General features: G+C 45.2%; 4 protein-coding genes and 1 long non-coding RNA gene across 6 annotated transcripts; 2 read left to right on the forward strand and 3 right to left on the reverse strand.

Moving 5' to 3' along the window:
• The first annotated feature begins 345 nt into the window (after positions 1-345).
• haus8 (HAUS augmin like complex subunit 8) lies at positions 346-4,771 on the forward strand. The gene is made up of 10 exons (XM_035421180.1): positions 346-495; positions 742-803; positions 1,037-1,098; positions 1,769-1,895; positions 2,213-2,326; positions 2,409-2,500; positions 2,939-3,097; positions 3,591-3,732; positions 4,205-4,346; positions 4,593-4,771. Exons 1-10 carry the CDS (start codon positions 431-433, stop codon positions 4,717-4,719), a joined length of 1,092 nt encoding a protein of 363 aa, XP_035277071.1. The 5' UTR covers positions 346-430; the 3' UTR covers positions 4,720-4,771.
• Positions 4,637-4,906, reverse strand: LOC118229314. The gene is made up of 3 exons (XR_004765643.1): positions 4,865-4,906; positions 4,749-4,819; positions 4,637-4,704 (listed from the first exon to the last, which is right to left on the reverse strand). It is a non-coding gene; the product is annotated as an uncharacterized LOC118229314 (long non-coding RNA).
• A 2,293-nt stretch (positions 4,907-7,199) lies between these two features.
• On the forward strand, positions 7,200-13,953 carry odf3l2a (outer dense fiber of sperm tails 3-like 2a). Its single transcript, XM_035421319.1, is given in 6 exon segments — positions 7,200-7,310; positions 8,737-8,809; positions 9,871-9,981; positions 11,183-11,296; positions 12,919-12,968; positions 12,970-13,953. Coding segments are annotated over 5 exon segments (768 nt in total). The 5' UTR covers positions 7,200-7,310; positions 8,737-8,760; the 3' UTR covers positions 13,414-13,953.
• Positions 13,954-14,757: 804 nt separating this feature from the next.
• cks2 (CDC28 protein kinase regulatory subunit 2) lies at positions 14,758-17,249 on the reverse strand. Its single transcript, XM_035421017.1, has 3 exons — positions 17,050-17,249; positions 16,056-16,183; positions 14,758-15,840 (listed from the first exon to the last, which is right to left on the reverse strand). The coding sequence occupies exons 1-3, from the start codon at positions 17,106-17,108 to the stop codon at positions 15,797-15,799; spliced, it is 231 nt and encodes a 76-aa protein (XP_035276908.1). The 5' UTR covers positions 17,109-17,249; the 3' UTR covers positions 14,758-15,796.
• Positions 17,250-19,080: 1,831 nt separating this feature from the next.
• ebi3 (Epstein-Barr virus induced 3) lies at positions 19,081-23,718 on the reverse strand. Of its 2 annotated transcripts, none has more exons than XM_035421284.1 (7): positions 23,580-23,718; positions 22,583-22,701; positions 21,977-22,180; positions 21,337-21,496; positions 20,706-20,863; positions 20,133-20,290; positions 19,081-19,597 (listed from the first exon to the last, which is right to left on the reverse strand). In XM_035421284.1, exons 2-7 carry the CDS (start codon positions 22,686-22,688, stop codon positions 19,451-19,453), a joined length of 933 nt encoding a protein of 310 aa, XP_035277175.1. In that variant the 5' UTR covers positions 22,689-22,701; positions 23,580-23,718; the 3' UTR covers positions 19,081-19,450. The 2 variants fall into 2 exon arrangements, with proteins under 2 accessions (XP_035277175.1, XP_035277174.1); XM_035421283.1 differs by having other exon boundaries at positions 22,583-22,723; positions 23,580-23,705.
• Between the last annotated feature and the right edge of the window lie 1,021 nt (positions 23,719-24,739).

Raw genomic sequence — 24,739 nt, forward strand, 5'->3', positions numbered from 1 at the left:
CGATGTCATAAACAATCTCTGAAGATACTTTACTCCTGAAATTTCGATTCAGTGGTTAACCTACCTGAACAACCACAATTACGAACTTTCAACATAATATGATGTGCTCGTCCTTATTCCATATGCTGATTTCATTAAGGTCGATGTCTCCTTCAAGAAAATCGTGTCTGTTTTTATGCTACATTTAATCATTCATGCAATGAATATGTGGAAGCAAAATTTGTTGTCTAAATGTAAACCGAAACTAAACAAGAAAACTTACGAGTAAAGACGCAGGGCTGCAGATTTTTAACGCTTTTCAACTGGCATCTTTCTACGGTTGGTGGGCGTGGCCGTGACGTTTCCATGGAGTACCCGGATGTCGCCGATTCTGCGGCGCGGAAATGCTCAGGATTTGTGTTGTGTGAAAGGCGGCTGATTTCGAAACAGGATGGCGTCTAGGAGGGTAACGACAGTCCACAAACTGCAGAAACCCATTCTCGCGGAATCAAATAAGTGAGTTTCTTCGAAGTGACAAGTTATGGTCTTGGCTGCAAAAGAAATTAGAAAACAAATCTACTTGTAGCGAGCATGTTGGCTAGCTGCTAGGAAGGAAGTCGGCCCGTGTCAATAAATCAACCGACAGCACAGTATGACGGCGAGCTGTTGCCAGTTGGATTACCGTTTTAATTGAGACTACGTTATGCTTTTGCAACGCGTGAATATTAGTTGGTGACATAACTCTGCCTTTGTTTTTCGTAGTTCAAAGGATGGAAGTCAGAACAACAGTGGCAGCATTGGTGAAGAAAAAAAGAAGAAAAAACGTTAGTAACGTTAGCCAACTTTGCTATGTTAGCTAGAATTCTGCCTTTTTAAAGTAAGTGTAACGTTAAATAAAATGCAGCATATGACACTGACAGTATTACCCGAATCTAAAATAACGTTATACTATGTAAAGATGACTCACAGTAGTTTGCTAAGCATGGTAGTATTTTAGTTGCCTATCCCAGGTAGACAACGTTATAGCCTATCTGTTCTCTCGCTGATTGACTTTCAGCTGCCGGTAGGATAGTTAAGTCGCGCTATCAGCAACCAGTCGAAAAGAAGACACTCTTAAAGGTAAGCCAACTTATCGAAACAATATGGGGAAAAAAAAAACTGTAACACCGGAACAAAGATTTTTTTTGGTCTATGAACAAGGATGTCCAACTCCAGTCCTAGAGCGCCAATGCCTGCAGGTATTTTTGGGTTCGTTTCAGTCAGCAGCCGGGTAAGGCATTTGGGAACAAGGTGTGTGGACACAATCAATGACGTAAGTGAGTCAGTTTTGCTGAAAACCTGCAGACACTGCGGCCCTCTAGGACTGGAGTTTGACACCCCTGATCTAAACTGATCTGGATAGTAACTTTTGTTCCTTGCCAGTCTGCATTGGTGGCAAGTTTTCTTACATGATAATGATATACTTTGCCATGAACGCTGGTTATCTATGGTGCACATTCATATCTGTACATAGACAGATGGGTTTTCTTTCATGATTTTGCAATAGATTGTATATAACTAAGAACACTGGTTACCTTAAAACTGACACATTTTAACAACCCTCCATGTCTAGTTCACTTTCTTTCAACAGTCTGTGTTAGTCTCCCTTTGTAACGCATACATTGTATATTTGCGACACAAAAGTAGTAGTTCTGACACAAAGCGTGTTGAAGGTAACGCAAAATCCGTAACACAAAAAGCATGTTGGCGCATCCCTTTTGAGACTGTACACGTTCATGTTTGCGCATAGACGTCGGCCACTGAATCGAGTGCATCCGCGAAGCCCGCGTCTCCTAAACCCGACAGCGCGCGGAAACCGTCCGTCAGCACTCCCCCCAGACGCTCTCTCGCGTGTCAGTCACTTCTCAACCCTCTGGGTAAGTGCTTGTACGGCGTGCGTATTTCCTGTTATTGTGACTCCAATAATATATAACGGATACATTGCCTATATATATATCGCCCCTTCCATCATTTTGTAGTGTTGTGTGGTGTTGAAGAACCCTGTAGGCCATAATGTCGTGGTAAAAATGTGTATCTTTCTCTGTCGTGTTGGCAATCAGATTATGGACGATGGGATAATCCAAAAAACAAGCAGAATAAAATGGGTCTTCTGTCGACTATCTGGGAATTTTCTCTGTTTTCAAGACGGAAGTGTCGGAGCAGTAAACTTGAATACCGTGTCCTGTTTTGTCAGCCTCGAACTCCAGTATTTTGGAGCCTTCGATCCTGGGCGGAAATGTCCTGCAGTCGACGGTGTTGGACGGCCACTGTGTCCGACCGGAGTTTGATGTCTCGGTAATAGGCAAAGGTGAATGTCCGTCCTGGCACTAAATTGCATTTGTACGTTTGGCGGCAGAAAAGTTCAAACTTTTTGACGGACTGTATTGCAGAGAAGAGTCAGTCCCAGAACACGCCGGAAGCAGGAAACGAGAAGGAGAACTTCGAGAATCAGACCTTCTTGTTGGCGTACCTCACAGCCAAGGTAAGCCTGGCTAACTGGATAAAATTGCCATATATGCGATTTACTATAAAAATTATAAAAGTTGTAAATGGTCTGTTAAAAGTACTGTTTCATTTGTTAAATTTGCTAAGCCTATTACTTTGTTTAGTCAATTATCAGATGTTCTTAACCAGAAGGACTTGTGCCATTAGGTTACATAAAAAAACTGTGTACCCAGCTAAAGCAGAACATTCTCCCAATGTTGCTGCCATACAGTGGCAATGATATATCATTGACAAGACATTCCAGTAACATTATGTTAGCTGGGTTATTAACTGAAGTGATTAATATTGCATAACTTTGCTCAAGGGAAGAATGGGAGTGTTCTACCTGGGAATCAAACCTGCAACCTCTGAGTTCCAAGCGCAGTGCCCTAACCATTATTCCCCTCTGCCATCTCTCCATGTTGACCCCCCCCAGATGGAGAGTAACACCCGCAAGCTGAGGACGGAGGCGGAGTGGAGCTTGCTGGCGGTGATGGAGGAAGAGGAGAGGCTGAGGAAGAGCGTGCACGAAAAGAGGCGACAGCACCTCCTGCTGGAGAAACACAAGCAGCTCAGCGAGCTGCTGGACTTGCAGGTCAGCTGTGTGCTACGCGTTCCTCCAACGATGCTCCAACTCCAGTCCTGGGGGGCCACGGCGCTCTGTGGTTTCCTTTCAATATGCAGCCGGTTTAGGATTTGGGAACAAGGTGTGTGTGGAGTCTTTTGGGTAATCAGTAACTTACATTCAGCACTTCAGTGATGGGACACGCCAAACACCTGCAGACACTGCTGCCCTCCAGGACTGGAGTTTGAGGTCTTCGCAGTGTCCTTGTTCATTTGGCATCGCCTTCCTATTGATGCAATGAATCATTATTTATCACGGAAACACACAGAGAACATTAAACATTCTGAGTCAGGGCTGCCCAGCCCTGTTCCTGGAGATCCAGACACCAATATGTATCTGTTTAATTTGGGAGCGTCCGGTCAGTCTTGCTGTGGCAAACGCTGCCGTTAGCATTAGTGTTAGCTGATTTACCGTTGGGTTATTGTACGTTTGATCGACCCCCCCTCCCCCCCCCACCCCGCAGAGTGCCGCCCTGGCCCCTGTGTCTGCGGCCGCCAGGCAGTTCACAGAGGAGTACCAGACCTTCGCCACGGCGCTGGACGCCACCCGCCATGAGCTGCCCGTCAAGAACTTCCACATCCCAGGAGACCGGCGTGACTTCCTGGGTCGGTGCCGCCCCGCTGTGATGATGATGATGATGATGAAGACACTGTTGATGATGATGAGGCTGAGGCTGTTTATGATGATGATGCTGATGACACTGTTGATGATGATGATGATGATGAAGATGATGAAGATGATGATGAAGATGATGATGATGATGATGGTGATGATGATGATGATGATGATGATGATGATGAGGCTGTTGATGATGATGATGAGGCTGTTGTTGATGATGATGTTGATGATGATGATTACACTGATGATGATGATGTTGATACCGTTGATGATGATGATGACACTGTTGATGATGATGATGATGAGGCTGTGGCTGTTCATGATGATGATGATGACACTGTTGATGATGATGAGGCAGAGGCTGTTCATGATGATGATGATGAGACTGTTGATAATGATGATGATGATGATGATAGGTCCTGTCTGACCGTGCTCTTCCTCCCCCTGCGGGGCCTTCAGGGCGGGCGGAGGCGTGTCTGCAGGAGAGTGAGGCCCTACTGCTGGGCTGGGGGCTCGGAGCTCAGCCAGAGAGCCAGCAGACCCTGGAGCTGCTGCAGGACGTGGGGAGAGACGCGCAGGAGCTGGGGGAGCAGCTGTCCCAGTGAGCACTGGGGGAGGGTGGGGCGCGCTGGGGGGGCGGGGCATGCTGGGGGAGCAGCTGTCCCAGTGAGCACTGAGGGATGGCGGGGCGTGCTGGGGGGGGGTGGGTGTCCTGGGGGTGCAGCTGTTTGCATATGCCTAGGTGTGCCCGTTCTGCAGTATTTCTATCCATTTTGTTTTATTTGTATTAGGGGTTTATTTTAAGTGAAAGTGCCCCCCTGACTCTCCCCTCTGGCTCCCCCCGCAGGGACTTCTCGGCAGTGCTGGAGTGGGCGTCTCTGGTCAGCAGGCAGGCGGTGCAGATACAGCAGTCCCTGGAGGAGGGCCGAATGGGGACGTCCGTCACACAGACCCTGTACCTCCCCAAGCCTTGATCCAGGCCCGGGTCCAGCCCCCCCCGTACCTCCCCAAGCCTTGATCCAGCCCCCCCTGTACCTCCCCAAGCCTTGATCCAGCCCCCGGTCCAGCCCCCCCCTGTACCTCCCCAAGCCTTGATTCAGCCCCCGATCCAGCCCCCACTGTACCTCCCCAAGCCTTGATCCAGCCCCCGGTCCAGCCCCCCCTGTACCTCCCCAAGCCTTGATCCAGCCCCCGATCCAGCCCCCCCTGTACCTCCCCAAGCCTTGATCCAGCCCCCGCCCTCCTCTCCCACTCCACTAAACTGTACATATTTTGCTTAATTTGCTGAACATGACTATAGCAAATGGATAGAATTTCATAATAAATGTAACTTAGGCATATGGTTGTCTGTTATCATTTTAATCTGTATGTCTTTAGTCTGTTGTCTGTTATTTTTTTATCTGTACTTTCCTTTGTAAATTAAAGGCTAAGTGTTGATAATACTTGAAAATGTCAAATTTGGCAGTATGATGGGTTTTACTGTACAGCAACATCAACGAAGCTGGAAAGGTTGTAGTCACAGAAACATTTTCAATCGTCAAAAATTGTGTAGATGTTACATGATTGCATTTAAAACGGCCTCGCCAGGTTCAGTAATTCCAAGTTTTTTGGGCTTTGTCTGTGTTCTCCTGGCAACCACAGGAGGGTGCCAGAGAGCCCTGATTGCAAAACCGTTTAACCGCCTTGAATGGTTTTACGCTCAGAGGAAAGAGGTGCTTAATAAAACTCAATGATACGTTTTATTTATATTGCACTTTTCATCAGCAGTCTGAAAGTGGCACACACAGGTGAGCAGTAAAAACCAGGAGCGTGCGGATGATTGGCACATGGAGACACGCTTTTGGCGATGGTTAAATAATGCTGACTTACCTTGCAAGAAGCTAATAAAAAAAAACATGTGCAATGTATGTGGTTAAAATTCTCACAAACGTCTTGCGGCACCATTATGGAATGTTCTGGAGTCTCTTGTTGATAGAGGAATGTTGGTCAGCACAAATAATGTATTCTGTTGATACCTTGTGCATTCCAGGAGCAAGATATAGACTAATGTTTGATGTTCTGACATTCTAGAATGTTGGGAGAGCCTCGGTAACCGGCCTCTGTCGCCGGGCTGTCGCGCCCACGCCCACGGCGATGGTTTCGGCTCATGGCTCTGTACCCCCCTGTCGTGTGAGAAGCGTTGAGAGCCGGTTCATTGATCAGAAAGTAAAACGACCGGCAAGTGAGGCGGTGAGTAAAAAGCGGCGTGTGGACGAGACCACAGCGCCGTTAGCACGTTAGCAGTTAGCGGCTACAGGGCTAGCCGCAATCAGCCGGTCGTTGATCAGAAAGTAAAACGACCGGTAAGTGAGGCGGTGAGTAAAAAGCGGCGTGTGGACGAGGCCACACCGCCGTTAGCACGTTAGCAGTTAACGGCTACAGGTCCCGGTGTCGGGTCCCGGACACCGGACACCGGTGGTGTGCGCTGCCCCGGGCCGGAGGTCAGCTGTGGTGTGTTTGGCCTCTTGGTGACACGCAGGGCTCGGTTACCCGGGGCTCCCGCCCGTCGAGGGGTTAGCGCCCGTTAATGTTTAATGGCCGCTCGCGGGGGCGGGACTGTGAGTCGGCGTCTTCGGTTACCTATAAGGGCCGCTCCTGGCGACGCTCGGCGTCTTTCAGCCATTCAACGATAAAAAAAAAAAAAACGGTTTCTTGTGGGAAGGCTGTTTAGCCCTGAAGACTCGTGTGTGTGTGTGTGTGTGTGTGTGTGTGTGTGTGTTTGAGACCGTTTCTGAATATTACTTCAGCTGAAACAGTCAACGGGGTTTAACCCTTTAAGGTAGAAGATCACGAATGTGGTTAGAATGTTCTTGACTGAACATTCTGATGCTGATGTAACAATCACTGCCGGTGACTGAAAGTAACGGAGTTCTAGAACACTGACTTGTTCTAGAATTTTGAAACAAACATTTTTTTAAAATCTACTCTTCAAAGGGTTACGCACACTGCCTATCTGCCCATTACTACATTATTTATTTGGAATGTCCTGCTGAAACAAAATGGTGCCACTAAGCAGAAGACTTACTCACGCCATTAGGAAAATGTAAACTGAATGGAAGGGTGGTTTGGGAAAGGGTACCACTTACAGTGGTAGCTTGTTGAGGACGGAGGGCAGAGGTGGGAGTGATGGTGGTGGGGGGGGTGGGTCAGGGATGCAGTGGGGATCAGTCATGCAGTTCCCTTCACCAGTCACCATAGCGACAGTCCGCCCGGTCAAAGTCTGATGGCGTTTCCAGGCAACGTGGCCGGAGGGAGGGAGAAAGGAGAGAGATCTGGGTCTGGGAGATAGTGTTACAGGCGACCGAATCCCCGCGATGACACCGTCGCTAAGCGCCCACGCCCCCCTCCCTCCCCCGCGCGACGGGTATTTAGCGGAGAGGGCTCCCTTAGGACGGGCCAGTCCAGGGGGGAGAGAGGAGAGCGATGGAGGCTCCACAGGACATACGCCGCCCTTCGCCGACGGTGCGCAAACGATGACATCATTCAGACCGCGTCCCTTCGTTCTTGCGTGTACCTGTATTGCACGGTGAGGCTAATTTTTTTTTTTTCTCGTGTTTTTGGGAGGTGGTGGGGAGGAGGGCGTGTTTCGGGAGCGCCACAGAGGTCAGTTCCGTGTTCTGCCCCGAAAAAGGGAACGGGCCCAAGCAAGCCAGCTTCACTGGTCTTCTTAACTGGGCCGAATGGACGAGTGTGTCACACACACACACACACACACACACATACAGGGGAGAGTCTATTCGACACCAGACCGTTTGATCAGTGACTGACCGCTGCCGCGGCAACCGTTCTGAGCTCCGGCCTTGTGCAGAAGCGCTCTGTCACTGGGAAGAGTAGCCAATCAGGAGCTGTGCAGCACTTCGTTCACATTCCTCTGGCTAGCGGGGGGGATTCACCGGACACAGCCATCCCAGCTTCCTCTGAACCGGCAGTGTCCAGTCTTAACCGAGGAGATTCTGTTCCAGGCCTGGTTGTTCTGTTTGAGCCCAGCACTATGCCACCTGACTCAAATAATTAACCGACAATGGTCTTCAATCAAGGCCGTGATAGGTAGATCAGGTGCCTCAGTGCTGGGCTAAAACAAAAACCTGCACCCACACTGGCCCTTTTCGGATGAGATTGGATACCCCTGCTGTAACCCAACCAAGAGTTTTTCTTCTTTTACTGCTAAATTTTTTTAGCATTTTTTTTTTTCATTGTAAAAAAGGAAATGTCTTTGTCGTTTGTCGTTACGTGCGTATACGGCTTGTAGAACTGGACCGTATCTGGACTGCTGTGTGACTTTTAAGTGTGTGTTGTGTGTTTATGTTTAAATGCGTACTAGGTTGCATTGTGAGGTCTGATATTGACCGACAGGCCAGCAGGATATGTTGTCAGGATAAACTATCAGTACTCTATCCTGACTGCACTCGTTTGCCCTGTTACTGGAGCTGAGAGTGTTAAATAACCTTCTCTGCAGTTACTACTTCTTTTATAAACCTGTCGAAAGCCCATATATACTTAATTCGGTAAGTCGATCTTGATAAGCGGATGGTAATGTAATTTTAATGTAATGATCGCTCGCTGGCCTGGGAATGCTGCTTGCCAGGTCAGGCACTGTCGTTCATATACCTCAGGTGAACGCACTGATCAGACCTGGGTCAAATATCATTAGCATTTGTTCTGGATTCAAATACTTTTCTACACTTTACTGATCTTGTCTGGTGTATTGGAACCATTGTAATACTCTCAAAAAAGTGCCAAACCCCGCATTCTGGTCGTATTGGCAGGCTCGATTACGCCAGGCGAGACCAACAGAGCACAGAAAAGTATTTGAATCCAAAACGAATAGGTATTTGACCCAGGTCTGGCACGGATGTTGTCTTACAGTGTGAGTGACTCTGGATAAGAGTGTCTGCTAAATGAACGGTGATACAAGGTGAAGCGTGTTTAAACTCCCCTGCCATACTCTTCAGGTTCCAGGAGGTGGCGCTCTCACCATGGAGGAGAGCGAGAGAAAGCGTCCCATTATTGCGGCCCGAGAGAGGGGTAAGTCCCCAAAACCTGCCTGCGGCACACACATCCCCCTCCCCCCCCCCCGTGGCAGTGATCAGGAAGGTGGTGCTGAAATCTTACCTGGCGCTCAGTAACCATCAGCAAGGCCGAGGGTGATTATTTTCATTTGGTCGAGCGGCTGTAAAAGGTTTCCAGGAAACCTGTGTCTGCTTTTATTGCGCAAGTTTACCAAATATTATTGGCTTAGGAAAATTATCCACGCAGAGCGTAACACCACAGTCAAAATCCATTACACGCTTTCTCCAACCTGTATTTAATTATATTTACGGTAAAATAATTACCGTTTGACGCGTTTATAGTGCTTACAGTTGAGTGGTTAGTCACACTTACGGTCAGGACGTTTGTCACAGGAGGGGAGTAAGCAGTTAGCCACACTCGCGCTCCAGCCATTGTTCACACTAGCAGGGCTTATTATCAGTAATTTACGGTCAGCTGTCTCTGTGAGGGTCAATGGGCTTCATTTGGGTGCAGTGCTGAGGGTAGCGTGTAGCACACAAAATGAAAATGATTTCCATGATAGTTTCTCAACATGATAGAAAAGCCATATTTAGAGAGAGAGAGAAAAAGGAGGGAGAGAATTAGAGCAAGAGGAAAAGAGAGGGAGAGGGAGACGGAGATGGAGAGTAAGCTTGTCTAAAACTCACCTGGACTTTTTACTTCGACGAACAGGGAAACCTCCCTGGACACAGGGAGTCTCGAGTCTGCTGGAGTTTTATTTTTAACCTTAAAATCAGTGACTGGTTCAGACCCCAGAAACCAGGGGAGTGTAACTGTGTAACTTTTTAACCAGCTTCTCTCACTGATCAGTGATGTGCTGAGTATTAGTGAAAGGCCAGCTGAACCTGTGGTTCTTCTGGACTAAGGTTAGGGAACCCTGTCCGAGGCATTAGATTGATTCATGTCCGATTCTGTGTGTGTGTGTGTGTGTACGTGTGTCTCTGTGTGTGTGCACGTGTGTGTGTGTGTGTGTATGTGTGTCTGTGTGTGTGTGCACGTGTGTGTACGTGTGTCTGTGTGTGTGTGTGTGTGTCCAGGACCTGGACCCGGCCGTTACGCCCTCCCACCCACCATTGGTTACGTCGGCCATGACTACACCAAGCCCAGCAGCCCCGCCTACTCCTTCCACCGTCGGATGAGCAGCAAGTGTGAGTACTAACACACGGGTAACTGTGTTTTTACTGAGTACTCACACACGGGTAACTGTGTTTTTACTTAGTACTCACACACGGGTAACTGTGTTTTTACTTAGTACTCACACACGGCTAACTGTGTTTTTACTTAGTACTCACACACGGGTAACTGTGTTTTTACTGAGTACTCACACACGGGTAACTGTGTTTTTACTTAGTACTCACACACGGGTAACTGTGTTTTTACTTAGTACTCACACACGGGTAACTGTGTTTTTACTTAGTACTCACACACGGGTAACTGTGTTTTTACTTAGTACTCACACACGGGTAAACGTCTGTACCTGCACTTAGTATAAACACAAGGGTAACTGCCATTGCCTGTGCTTAGTACACACATACTCACAGAGGGGCAACAGGCAGCGTCTGCATTTAGTGCTAGCAAAAGAGCAACACGGAGGCTTCTGGTCTCTGCTCACGCAAGGAAAAATAGGACCAAGGCAAGTAAATTATTATATTTTAACTGCCCCCTGAAATGCCTTTCCTGTAATATATTTACTTGGAATGGGAAATGTTTGACAAAGATAGCCAAGCTGATGGTTATACAAGTCCCCCCCTCCCCCCCCTTAACTAAGACTGCATTTTCTCTCTGCTCTATAATCGACATTTAAGCATGTTTAGATGTGTGTAATGTCACAACCAAACCACAGGAGGGAGCCAGCAGACCATGACCTGTTGCAAGGGCAATTAACTTTACAAATGCAAGATATACTGTACATTTACCGACAAATACCTCACTACAGTCACATACGTTATGAAGTGATTTATACATCTAGTTAATATAACATCTTAGCAAATAATGGATGTCTATTTATTTGTGAATGTTTGCTCCATTTACAGTGATGGAGACTAGTTTAAAGAATAGAATAGGAGGATCCCATAAATACAAAGCTCTACTGGTTTCTGTTTTATCTATAAAATCAGCAACCAGTTTTAGGCCCAAAAGGCTAGGTGGAGGTGAGTGTAACTGCGTGCTCACACACACACAAATTGATAGATTAAGCCCTGCGTGACAACAGAGAGTCCAGGGCTGGGGGTAAGCCCCTGGTTTAGGGTAACCTGTGACCAGTATCAGTTTGCGCTGGCTAATGAAAGCTCTGGTGGGTGTGTGTGCGTGTGCACCCTGTGATGATGCGGTGTTGCCCGGGTTACGCAGTGTACGCGGTGGACTCCAGCCCCGGCCCGCGGTACTCGATCGACGCGAAGCTGACCCGCTTCGGACGGGACGGCACCCCCGCCTACTCGATCCAGGGCAGAGTGAAGAGCTCATGTGAGTTTGTCCACAAACCCCGCCCCCCCCCCCCCCCCCTTACCCCCCATGTAATTTTTAACTGCCCTTAACCCCACAAAAAAGCGCAAGTCATTTGGAAATAACACTGCTTCGAGGAACTAGATCTGCCATTTAGATCTGTGGTTCCAAAACTTTAAAATCAGGAACTACTTAACGAGCAAACGTGTTTTCTCTGACCCGCTGTTTGAGAACCACCCATTTAAATGGACCTCATTTATAAGAGTGTACTTTGGCAATTTGGTTTTAATTCTCAATATCCCCTGTTGTCCTGCGCATATAATAATTACATATTAATGAATACGTAATAATGATTCAGTAACATGTGATACTGAATTAATAATTAATAAATGAATCTTGCGTCATGTACAAGTCCCTTTCTGCCATGTTGATTCACTCAACAGACCTTTGTCAGAGTAACTCATTTCAATCCGGTCTGCATTGTATTCATGATGTCTGGTTGTATTAAACCACAACGTTATAAACAAGCGAGTTATTCTGCAAGCACACGGACTGTCAGGTTTAATGCTGCTGAGAGCTGAGAGGACTCTAACTGGCAGGTTCAGCTGTGTATGATAAATATAGTGCAGATGGCCAGCTTTTCTGCCAAGAAAAAAAAAAAAAAGGTTAATACATTCAGGGGAAAAGGGGAAAAATTAAACAATGGTGACAGTTTATTTTCAGCATGAAGCGGTTAGTCGTAAGCACATTTCAGTTGGCGAAGTCGTTTTTTTTATTTTTTTTTAAGGTGACAGTTTTTTGTTTTTTTTTTAAAGCCCTGTTCTTAAAGTCTCTTTTGAACTGCTGGTCAGTGGCAGCAAACAATGCGAGTAGAAGCGGAGGTAACTGTTTGTGACAGGGCGAGCCTTTCCCATCTGGTGTCAGCTGTTCCAACGGAATTTCAAAAACCAACAGAAAGCAAGCTGGGGAAAAAGCTTCTTTTTCTTTTTTCTTTTTAAAACAAGTTACCTTATTCTTTTCAAAATGTCAGCAACAATGAGGCCTTAAAGAACAAGGTCTGGTTTCAGTCGAGCTCCAAAAGGCTTTGTTCTCTCTGGTTAAAAATTCCCCCCCCCGTTAGGCTACTCAACACATTTTGAATGCGTGCTGAACTCACATATGTCACAAAAATCTTTGCAAAAAAATTCAAAAACAATAACCATGGACCCAAGCTTAGGGGATTTCAACAGTAAAATTAGGAGCAAACTGCAGAAATCTTGGCCGTACCTCCCACATATTGGCCAGGATTCAATCAACTTCAATCCTAAAATTCTGATAACTCTGCAGCCAGGTTCCTCCCAAGACCTGTTCCCTTTGGGAAGCTTTCTCACCTCCATTTGAGTGTGTTTCTCTCCAATGGGGGAATTTTTTACCTCGCTTGCTTTTCTGGGGGTCAGACCTGGTTTCCGCTCAGTTTTCCTTCCGTTTCTCAGTAAGGCATCTTTGTGACAGTTCACTGCATAAAGCTCAACGCGAAATAAACTGAATTGCGGGAAAAAACGCTGTTGAAACGCAGGCCACAGACAGCAGATGAAACAAACGCGGCTCCTGGTGTTTCAGTGGTAACGACCCCCACCCCTCGATCTCTCCCTCCATACCCACAGCTGGCGTTTTTCAGACCCCAGGACCGGGGGCCTACAGTCCGGAAGCGGCCCCCCCCCCTCAACAGCCACCGGCGGCCGCCGTCCTACTCCATGGGGTCGCGCACCAGCTACCGCACCACCGACCCGGTGCCCTCGCCCAACCGCTACACCCTGCCGGCGGTGCTGGGCTCCCACGTGCCCACCAAGCCCGCCAGCGCCAGCTACAGCATGTCGGCCCGCCACCGGACGGGCGGCCCGGCGGCGGGCCGGGCCCTGACCCCGGGGCCCGGGCGCTACAACAGCACGGACCCCAACGTGTACCTGCCGCGGCGCCCCGCCTTCTCCATCCTGGGGCGCTACACCGTGCCCAGCGACGCCACACGGAAGCCGGGGCCCGGCACGCACGACGCCGAGAAGGTGGTGGCGCACATGCCCCGCCCGCCGTCCTTCTCGCTCGGCGTCCGCCACTCCGAGTTCGTCACGCCGCTGGTGGTGGGCGTGCCGGACCGAGCCTGAGAGAACGGGCCCGTCCTGCAGGAACTTTTTAAACGTGGCCACGCCCCCCCCCTCCCCCCCTTCTCTGTCGCAATGCGTCGAGGGCGGGGCAGTACACAGGCTCTGGAACTGGGTTTGCAACTTTGAGGTTGCAGGTTTAAACCCCAGGTGGGGGCAATGCTGTTGTAACTTAATTAGAATGACACGCTTCCAAGTGCTCAGCTGGATGAATGGTGGTCTGCGTCTTTGAAGGGGGGTAAGGATGGAGAGTTGCTCAGTAGAACAGGGTGTACTAAAACCCAAAATGTTGGCTGGAGACCCAGCTCCCCCTCCCCAATTGGGGGGGGGATAAACGGGTTGACTATTAATGCTCTGAAACAAATGACAAAGCTGAGACAGAGAAAGGTTACTTCCTACCTACTATAAGAGACTACAAAAAATGTTCTGGAACCATTGGGTAGACCATCCACAACACCAAATTATGAATGTGTCTGTTTGGGGGGGGGGAGGGGAAGAATTACCATTCATTTTAAGAAACTGAATAAACGTTCAGAAAAATTATTTGGCGATTCTTCCAAATAATAGGTTTTCTTACAATGCTGCAGCAAATGGAGGGTGAATGCCAACACTTTGCCATGCTTTAGCAGTCAGACCCTTATTACCTTTATTAAATGTAAAAGAAAAAGAAAAAGAAGAGACAATAATTGTATAGAATAGACTGGTTTCAAGGGCCACACCCACCGCAACAAAGCCAGCTGTTTTAGAGGCGCATAGAATCACATGACATGCTGGCCTGATGACACAAGTCACCCTCCAGGCCAATGGCTTCAGTGCATTTCACTGATTCATAAAACAAGGACTCTCCTCATTAAAAAAAACAGCCAGAAGCACCCATGCAACAGCAGCAGCCATTTAAGTGGTAGTACGTTACTGTGAGAGTTGCTCCTGAGTGAGTGGGGAACGTTAGTGTTTGTGGAGCTCAGAAACACAAAAACGTGAAAGAGCATTAGCCATACCACAAAAAACACTACAATGTAAAGTGTTTATTTTCCACACTCAACTGTAAAATATACACATAGAAAGGACACTGTAAAATATACACATTTTTTACAGTAGCACTAGCAGAATAATAATAATAAAAAAACAAAAATGTACAAGGAACTGGTTCGCAGCATCAAGTCCATGTGAACACTAAGGGGCTGGAGTTCTTTGGAAACTTCAAACGTGGAAAAAAACAAAAACTAACTCTGAATATACAAACTAATTCTGACTGTCTAAAACAGCTTTGGACATGGAATCTTTTGAGGTTCAGGGGGACAGAAAACCTCCAGCTATCGTGAGGCTCAACAGTGCATGCTGTTTTTCGGATTCAGAGGTGTACAAGTTTTAATTTAGCAGGAGAAGCCAGACAGTCCCTGTCCATTTGATCTGTTACCTGCCTGTTCACACACGCATGCACTCTAGTAGTAAGTACATATTTCACTCAGCTGAGCTGGAAACCTACTGTCAGACTAATTCATGGGAACAGAACAGCACATTTTGGACATATAAGAGCACATGGCAGAATTTTGCCTTTTGAGACCGTACATAGCTGCATCATTTTAATCATTCGTTCATGTGACTTGAAAGCGTACATCAAGCACGTAATGATGGCTGATAAACTTTAATACATTGTCATGGTGACTTAAATTCCGTGGAAATCGGCTTTAGCGATTTTTTTTTTTAATCTTCATCTAAAGAAGACTAAAACGAGGCATTCCGTTTACAGCATGTAAAACGTTGGAAACAAACACTGAACTATGAACATCTACCATATATGAACTTCAGTACAGTCTTTAAGCAGAAATATCAGGTATATATGCACTGGCCTAGTAACAACAGCAATGGCAAACAAAATAATTAACACATACACCAGCAATTTCCACCAGTCAAAACATTCTTCATAGCAGCCAAATGACCAAATGTCTTATTGTTCAAACAGGGTCCAAGAGTTTTTGGAGTCTTGAACATTTTCACATAAGTCCGTTCAATACTACAATTACTCCAAGCATCATATTTTGCACCAAAATATACATTTCTAAGATAAAATTGTATTTTGCATGGCCAATGAAAGACTTTTGTTGTTTCTTACTTCCAGACTGTGGGCCATATAAGCCTTCTTGGGGAAAAAGGGGGGGGGCAGGGGTGCATTGTGCATCTTTCGTTTTGACCCAAGGCTGCCTCTATATAATGCATTCATTATAAATAGAAACGTGGTAAGATTTAAAGAGGACTAGGAGTAATGAGCAAACGTTGCATGAGTCAAACACGCACAACCACACATGGCCTGTACACAAGTGCAGTTCTGTTGAGACTGTTTCGTTTTGTTTTTTTTTTTGTTTGTCCTGAGTCTTCAGTTTAGTTCTCACTCCTTGGGGAGGGGCCTTCGGAACAGCAGTATATGCGGTTCTAAAGAAACAAACACTTAGACTTAGTAAAAATAAATAAATCAATAAATAAAGCACAGTCTAACAAGTTTGTTCCCAAAAAAATTATTAAAAGCCGGTTTCTTTTTACCAACCCACATGCATAAAATGTAAAATGAAGGAGCAGGTTTAAAATTTCTTGTTTAAAATCTGCTTTTGTGCGCTGAGCTCCAACCTATCCCACTCGTTTGTGCTCACCTGGCTTGTGGATCATGTAGTGGATCCACCCCTGACTCTGCTGTACCCCGAGCCCTCTCCACTCCTCCTCCGACATCAGGTGAGAGGTGGGTACCAGTTTGGACAACTGCTTTGGGAGCATGACGTGTCTATGACATCGCAGTGAACGTACATGGTTAATACCTGCTAATAGCACGATATAGTTTCAAAATCTCCTTTGTTTCCTGGTAATCAGCAGAACGTACTGGTTTCTGGCGAACGTAATGGATACGACCTATACACTTAACAACAGATTCAGCAATAGTCTAACGTAGTTGAAGGTTTATTGACAGCTGTCAAATTATGCACAGCTAAGGCAGCGTTAGAAATCATATGGTTACTGACATATTTGGGCTCTTGTCATTTCGCTAGCTGAGGTCATTTTACCCACATACGAAATATGGAAAATAAACAGCCAATAATTTAACAAAAAAATTCAAGACATTATAAAAACATACATCCGCAACCGTAACTGACGTTAACTGGCTAGCTGTTACCGCCCCAATGCATGCCTGTAACTCACGAGGCGAGTTCTTGCGTGATGCCTGACGATCAATATATCGCCAAGGTAAAAAAAAATAGCCATATAAAACGCTCAGGCTTAACAAATGACGTACGGCCGGCAACGTAAAAAATGTCCATCGCCCAGACCGAAGCTGTTGTGACGGTGTAGCTTTGCGCTAGCTAACGGTCAGTAGCTAAACATGTTGATGTTAGCCCAACCAGCTAGTCCAGATTCTAACGTTAGCGATGACTAGCCAACTTGCCAGGATAATTGGATGTTGCCGGAGAATACTGTAAATAACATGCTGCACAAGCAAGGATCTGTGTAGAGTATAATTATTTAATGAGAAAATATCAGTCTTTAAAAACAACGATTACAAGAATAAATAATTGTTTTACTAGCCGTGCAAGATAGCTAGAAACACTATAGTTATCTCAGTTAACTAGTGTTATGACGCACAACAGAACTTACCTGTACTCATATTCTTCATCTGTGTATTTGTCAGAGTAATAAATTTGCTTTTTCGACATTTTATCTTTTCAAGTATGTCACAAGTTAGCGCAGTAATTGTTTGTAAAATAATAACGTCGGCTTTTAGCGGTCTCCTTTCCTGTATTTTTCTCTCTTGCCCCTTCCGACTGTTTCAACGCAGCAGCAGTCGAGAATTTAAACTCAAACGGCCCGCGTCCGCTCTTATTGGTGGAGTCGCGCGGGGCGATAACAAACGGCCTCAATGCCCCGCCTTTTCAGCAATTTGGACGTTGACGCCATTTTGGCTCTTTCGTGTGTTTGAGTATGCTTTCAAAGTGTATTCGAGCGGTGCGCCAAAATGTCGAAAACAGGAGAACAGTTGCAAAATGTTTTGGTCCCGGTCGTTCAGGACTTTTGCGTAATTGGGGTAAACGGTTAGGAAGCTAGATATAAATTAGGTTATTATGTCACAAGTTACATAATGACATAGTGGAAGGCAAACCTTTCTGGATAGAGGAAATAGCCAGTTATGGAAACATTCATGATTTTCTTTGCTTTTATATCCATAGTTCTCGCCACTAATTTATTTTGGTCATATTTCCAGATAACAATTCAGAGCCAAAAATTAAAAATACAGAAACAGAAACTAGACCTAACATAATCAAATGGACTCTCACTGCATACAGTTTCACTATGCTATGGGTTTCTCTCTAAGTACTGTATACTGTATAGTGAGTTCTGTATTTATTATTTATTCATCTCTTCATCCTGTTACTTACACTTTTTGAACGGCACATGTAACGTGCACAGATGTTTCAGTGTATGCACAGTAAATGGGTGATTAACTGCCTTAGATTGATCTGGAGACAGAAACACAATCTATAAGGGTGTCTCATACACTAATAACAATAATAATTGTAATAAACTAATAATACTGCAAAACCATATTGCAATCTTATAGCCTAATTCACAGGGGATAATATAAATTGGTGCTGTTACACACAAAAACACAGAAAGGTCAGAGCCCATATAAATTACACGGAGCCTGTACTCCAGTCGTCAAGGAAATGTCAATTCTCTATGTGAGGCTCCCAGATCATGAGGCCAAGATCAAGACATCTAGAATTCCTGTGCATTACACACACACATGAACATGCATGCACACACACACATGTACTTGCATGCACACCCACATACATGTACATGCAAGCACACACACACACACACACACACACATATACACACATGCACACTAACACATGCACATGTGCACACACACACAGACACTTATATATTTAAAGAACTGAACTGTTGCTTCCATCAGGATCAACTTGAGTGGCATGTCTTGGAAAGAAATATCAATGTCACCTTATAATATGGCAAGTTATTTCCTTCTGTTTGTCTGTTTGTGATCTCAGTTGAGCGTCACGTTGATGGCATTGCGTCTCCCATCGAAATCCATACGGCCCGGTTTAGAGCCAATGAGACACTGTGTGGTCAATAGAGGTACTGCAACTGATTAGAATTGCACAGTATGGCTTTGGGCTACATGGAACGCTGAATTCTCTTTAGTTCTGAGTTCTTGTTGATAATTTACAGTTTGTATGTAAATGCACTGCTGCACGTGCTGTTTTCATGCATGAACTAGCAAATGTGAGACTGAGGTTAGATTGCATCGGTCCCAGCCTGTGTCTGCGTGGGCCTGCCTATACTGATAGTTTGCGGCTTACTGTACTTCCTGTTGAACTTCCTGCGGAATGATTTCAAACTGTAGGTTCAGATTTTTTGGAGAATTATAATATAATATAATAATATAATAATACAAAACTTTTTTTTATAATGCTTATTTATTTAATGAAAATAGACATAACAATGAGGAGAGCAATTTTCACTTGGATTGTTTTTAAATGTTAGGAAAACATGCAACAAAACAGTTAACACATAATTAATTTAATTCATTATTAAATAATAATGAATTATCAAAATGTATTAGAAGAGCCAAATGATTGACTTCCTGGCAGCAAAACCCAGTTTAATTTATTTTATTTTAATTTTAAATTTTGCTAACATTAGCATTAACATTGGCTAACATTTGTCTTGTTGATGCAGGCTTTACAGGGAATGCATCTGTGTGTGTGTGTGTGTGTGTGTGTGTGTGCGTGCATGCGTGTGTGTGTGCACGTGTGCACCTGTGTGCATGTACATTTGTGTGCATGTGTGCATGTGTTTGTGTAGATGTGTGTGCGTGTGTGTTCCCCATCCACAATAAACCCAGTCCACACATGCCCTGTCTGCAGCTGAAGCTGTGCTTTCAGTATTGGCCTATGCAGCCATCAGAAATCCCATGAAAACAGAGTAGATGGTAATCATCCGACACAACGGCAAACCATAAGCAAGTGTGTTAGCGTGATTGGACAGTGGCACTGACGGGCTCGCTCCAGTCACTCCTCTGTCCCACCAGCTGGTCCTGCGCAGAGACCTGGACCACGTAGGTAGCCCCTGGACGAAGTGCCTTCAGGACCATACTCTGGCACTTGTACGGGCCCAGCTGAGGGAAAGGAATGGGATCATTTAGTTTTTTGGGGGAAAAAAAGTATTCATCAGGATGCAGAATGCAATGTACAATTCATGACAGACATTAATGACAATCGTATTTTTTATTGTACAAAAATGAGCTAAAAGCTTTACAAGCAGTAATCCCCAGGTGGAAGGTGTCACACAAAACAATGCACATAAAAACACAAAACTTTCAATGCATTAAATATGAGCTCATGGATCTCATCAACCAGCTCCATGACAACCAACTGGTTGTAACGGAAACGTTCACTTTATTTGTTAACTGTTGTTTTGGTGTAGATAGCGGAGTCTTTACTCAGTAACCTTTTTTTGTTGTTGTTGTTGTTTTCTGAAGATTCGCTGAGTTTTGTTCTGTCTGCTCTTTCTGCTTTGATCTGAGCAGTGTGTTACCGCACGGATTAATATCAGACGGTCGTGCTGAATTTTACTCTGGGATTGTTTTGTAGACCCTCGCTAGCACCTGTGCTGGAGTTAAAGCAGTTGGCGGCGGCTAGCGCAATGCTCACCTCGCGCGCCGACCTGATGTCGCCATGGTAATACTGAACTTTGTACATTAGCGGAAAGTTGGTGGGGTCAGTCCAGGATGGGGGAGGAGCCCACTGGACGTACAGCTGCCTTGCCAATCTCTGGGTCACCGTCACGTTAACTGGGGGGTCTGGCTTTACTGGAGGGGGGGGGGGTGGTGGCGGACAGGACAGGTGAGGATGAACAATAGAAAAAACAAAAAAATGTTGAAATTACACACCTATGTACTGAACAAAGTGAAACGTTCGACCAGCTTAAAAATTCTTCACAATTCTTCAAGTGGTCGCATGTAATGGTAAATGGACTGCATTTATATAGCGCTTTTATCCAAAGCGCTTTACAATTGATGACTCGCATTCGCCAGAGCAATTAGGGGTTAGGCGTCTTACTCAAGGACACTTCGACATGCCCAGGGTGGGGGATTGAACCGGCAACCCTCCGACTGCCAGACAACCGCTCTTACCTCCTGAGCTATGTCGCCCCTGATAAAAATTTTATTTGATACATCTATGTTAAATGGAGAAAATGGGCAGGGGGTGGAGGGTGTTGCTCACCAGCGTTTTCAACTATGAAGCTGAAGAAGGTGGACCTGCTCCCGAGCGGGTTGGTGGCGGTGACGTTGATGACCTGGGGGTCGCTCTGGAAAAGACTGATGTTCAGAACGCAGTGGTGCCTCAGGCTCGGGACAGGGCGGCAGGGATGGAACCTTGACCTTTCAGGGTGGGGGGATGGAGGTTAGAGGTCACTATGACAACCTAAGTATACCCATCTGATGCTGGCAGTATACTCAGTAATAAGAAAGAACTTCAGGATTGAGAACCACCGGCGAACATGTCCACGAACACTGTTGTCGGTACACTCAGTGAGAACACCGCACCGTTTAAAGTCACTTCACGCCACTGGGGTGTGAATAATTATGAATAATCATGAGGCAGCTATTAACTGGGGCTGGAATCTAACCCAGACTTTCGCTACGCCATGGATGTATAAAGTGAAGGGCTATGCGAGATCAGAACACAAAACAAAAAGTTTAAAGTGGCTTTAGTTTATCTAGCTATGCAAAAGAAGAAGAAAAGGCGAAGGAGATGGTACATTCGCCCTCTAAATCAGAGTAGGACAGAGAATGGAGACTTTTCTTACAAAGTATACTGCCTGAATGCTATTTTCAGGTGGGACAGTGCTCACTTATGACTCGCACACAGCCCTGCTGCAAAGCAGCTTCCAATCCCATAGGTGGCAGTGTAGCGCGTTGGCAGCGTTGGCTCAGGTTCTTCGCTCCAGGAACATGTGGCTGTTATAGGGTAACCAGGAGATGAGCACTTCACTCTCAGGGGAGATGGAGGGTCTGAGAGGAAGAGGAGGAGGAGGAGGAGAATGTGTCATACGCTTGCAGACATGGACAGTTGGACACAACATTCAGTCACCAGGCAGAGTGCAGATAGAATAGATAGAATAGAACAGAATTTCAAGACGTGGGAGACTGCAAACACCTGGAGAGAGTGACGAGACAGACTCACGGCTGTTCTCCTAAACACTTAAGTATAGGATGGGGATTTAAGAACAGGGGGCGTTCACATTTACTAAAAACTGCTTTTCAATAGGGAGTAACAGTCGGTAACACAGTCACAGATTCCATTCTCCCTGTACCCACGGAAGCCCCTGAACTCTGACCCTCTGCGGGCAACCAATCGCATTTCAGCTTTCCATATCACATGATACGTGATGTAATTGTGGTCGCACATTCCAAGTGCTTGGCTAACGATGCTGCCGTGTTATTGTGGTGCCCAAAGTCACTGCAGGACGGCCTGCAGGTGCACAGACTCACATCCGGGCTGAAGGAACAGTGTCTGGAGGACGGACCCATTCCTGCTGTGGCAGGTGTAGTTGCCTCTGTCCTCCAGGCTGGCGTTACGGATGGAGAGGACGGGGCCCGGGTTCAACTCCATCCCGTTCAGCCTCCACTGGGCCCCTTCTCCCCCCTCACCCTTACAGGGAATGTTCACAGCTGAACCCACGGCTACATACAGGTCTGGGACGGGGAACAGTGACAGACCAAAAAAAAACAGTGAACCCATCCTCAACCACAGGCTCAGTTCCTCTGTATCATGTCCTATGCATCATGCCTATATCATGCACCTATGTAAGGAAAAATGAAGTTCATAAAAACTCAAATCAAAAATGAGAAAGAGAGAGAGAGTAAGAAAGAGAAAGGTGAGTGTGGTGGGGTTCAGTCAAGAATTTAAATTTCAATTCCTTCAGAAAAATTTTATTCCCATAATGTTCAATGAGGATGTTTTTCTAATTAATTAGTTGAATTTCATTCACCTCCTGAACCAAGTTCATAGAATTAAACAGAATTGATCTGCAGACTGGTACTATTCAGCCTCTATGAAACCAGAACTCTTGAACAGAATCGGACCTTCAGTCTCACCCATTGTGTACTGGTTCTCCTTCACAGAGAGACGCGGGTCACTACTGAGAAGCGGGCAGAGCAGAATTGCGACTGCGCAGACGCGTACCGTGCACCGGACACACATCCTGTAGGCCCAGCTGCGCAGAAGCACGCACATGACTACCATTAGTTAAAAAGAGTCACACTTGAACTTTTACATATTGTTGGTGCCTTGCAACAACAACAAAAACAGACAAAAAACCTTGTATCTCAAAAAAGAAATAAGAATATGGGTTGTGTTCCAAATCAGCACACTTGTGCACTATTGAGTATACAAGTTGTATTGGACTTGTATATGACATAAATACTCATTAGGGAAGTGCACTGATTTAGACACAGCCATTAACTTCATGGGAACAGTGAAATGCATGTCAGGTCTGGTTTTGAACCAACTTTATTACTTGTTTGGTTATGAAGCAGTGACAGAACATACAACTGTGATTGAGAACTTTTAAATGTGTTAAAACTGAGAAAAAAAAAATTACAAAATGAAGAAACAAGGTTTTTTTCATGGTGCCAGCAATATCCTGAAACTAAAACGAGGGTGGTGGGGAGGGGGAGATTTATATACTTCTATAAATCATTAATGAGCAAATAGCTACTTTTGCAGTGTAGCTACTACTACAGTAGTAAACAAAAGCACCCATTAAAAAAATCACAGAACGAAAAATCCTACATTCATCTCGTTCAGCCCCACTTGGGAACCGTGTAAATAATGCCCAGAATGTGAATAACTGAAGCGGTACTTAAAGTGCAAATTCAAAAAAATATATAAATATTTACTACCACTAAGTCTGTGAAATGTGACATATCCCTGTAGTATCAGCTCAGGGAATGTCTACAAGGTTTTTCCATATTTCTGATACACACATTTGAATACATTTTTTTATTCTGACGAACTCACTGCAGAAAAGGTATTGGGGGGGGGGGGGAAATGGGGTAAGAGAAGGGAGGAGAAGAGAAGAAACGAGCTTACTGGATTGTAGAAACTTGTGGATCGTAGATCGTGTTCTTTCCGCTTTGTTATCTCCAGTGTAACCTTTGTCTATTGGCACTAAAACACGTTTCAGGCACCATGGACCATGGCAAGTTTACACTGTCCCTCTTAAAGGCATAGCAGTGAGTTACCTTTTTTTTTTTTTTTTACATGTGGCAATCGTCGGGTCATGGTCACTAAAAAGAATGTTCCTTCTTAAACATAATAACCCATATGTGGTATGACCACAACACAAGAGGCTAAAGTAATACTGGAGCCATAATCTAATGTAGTCAAAGTTAAGTATATGAATAGCTGAAAATGCGTCTTTGCCTGGTGCTGCTCGCATCCTGATGCAGCAGATCACATGATACATCCACACTTAACAGACACATTACATTTAATTTATTTGGCAGACGCTTTAATCCAATGCGACGTACAATAAGCGCACAAGACTCTTCCCACTGCCACCCAGAGGAACAGTACTTATGCATTGGAATGAAAGTGAGACTTAAGGACTGCTCGCTCTGTTGTAAGAATCTACCCGGTCAATCAATGAAACACAGAAGACAAGCATCAACTGATAATAATGATCAGATACATAATGATGATAATAATAACAATAGTACTACTCAAAATTCAGTTCAGTTTTATTTGTGTGGTGCTTTTCAGAGACATTGTCACGAATACCCTTTACAAGAAAACAGCAAACTATTCTTACTGCAATTACTTAATGAATAATAATAAATATAGTTATATATTTATTGTATTATTATTATTATTTAAAGTGAGCTGTGTTCTAGCTTACGAAAGGTTAAATACATCACAGACACGAATATGTAAAAGCTAGGTCCTCCAATAAATTGCCTGGTCACATTTATAATTGAATAACACTTTGATTCCTCATGCCATGGGATAGCATGAAAAGTACATTACGGTAATTGAGGCGTTTACTGTCAAATATGAATAATCCAGGAGCTAGAAAGAAACGGTTGAATCGATGAAACAGACTGTTTGATCAAGTACTTATAGAATATTATATTTAAATGTTTAACATTCAGTTTACTTAATTACAGAAAGTAACACACAATGTATAAACATTGATAAGAGGAGCAGCGTTTCCATAAAATAACGGACTATTTTGGTCAGGAGAGTGAAAG

The sequence above is a fragment of the Anguilla anguilla genome, chromosome 6 (assembly GCF_013347855.1).
Source record: "Anguilla anguilla isolate fAngAng1 chromosome 6, fAngAng1.pri, whole genome shotgun sequence".
Taxonomy (NCBI): domain Eukaryota; kingdom Metazoa; phylum Chordata; class Actinopteri; order Anguilliformes; family Anguillidae; genus Anguilla; species Anguilla anguilla.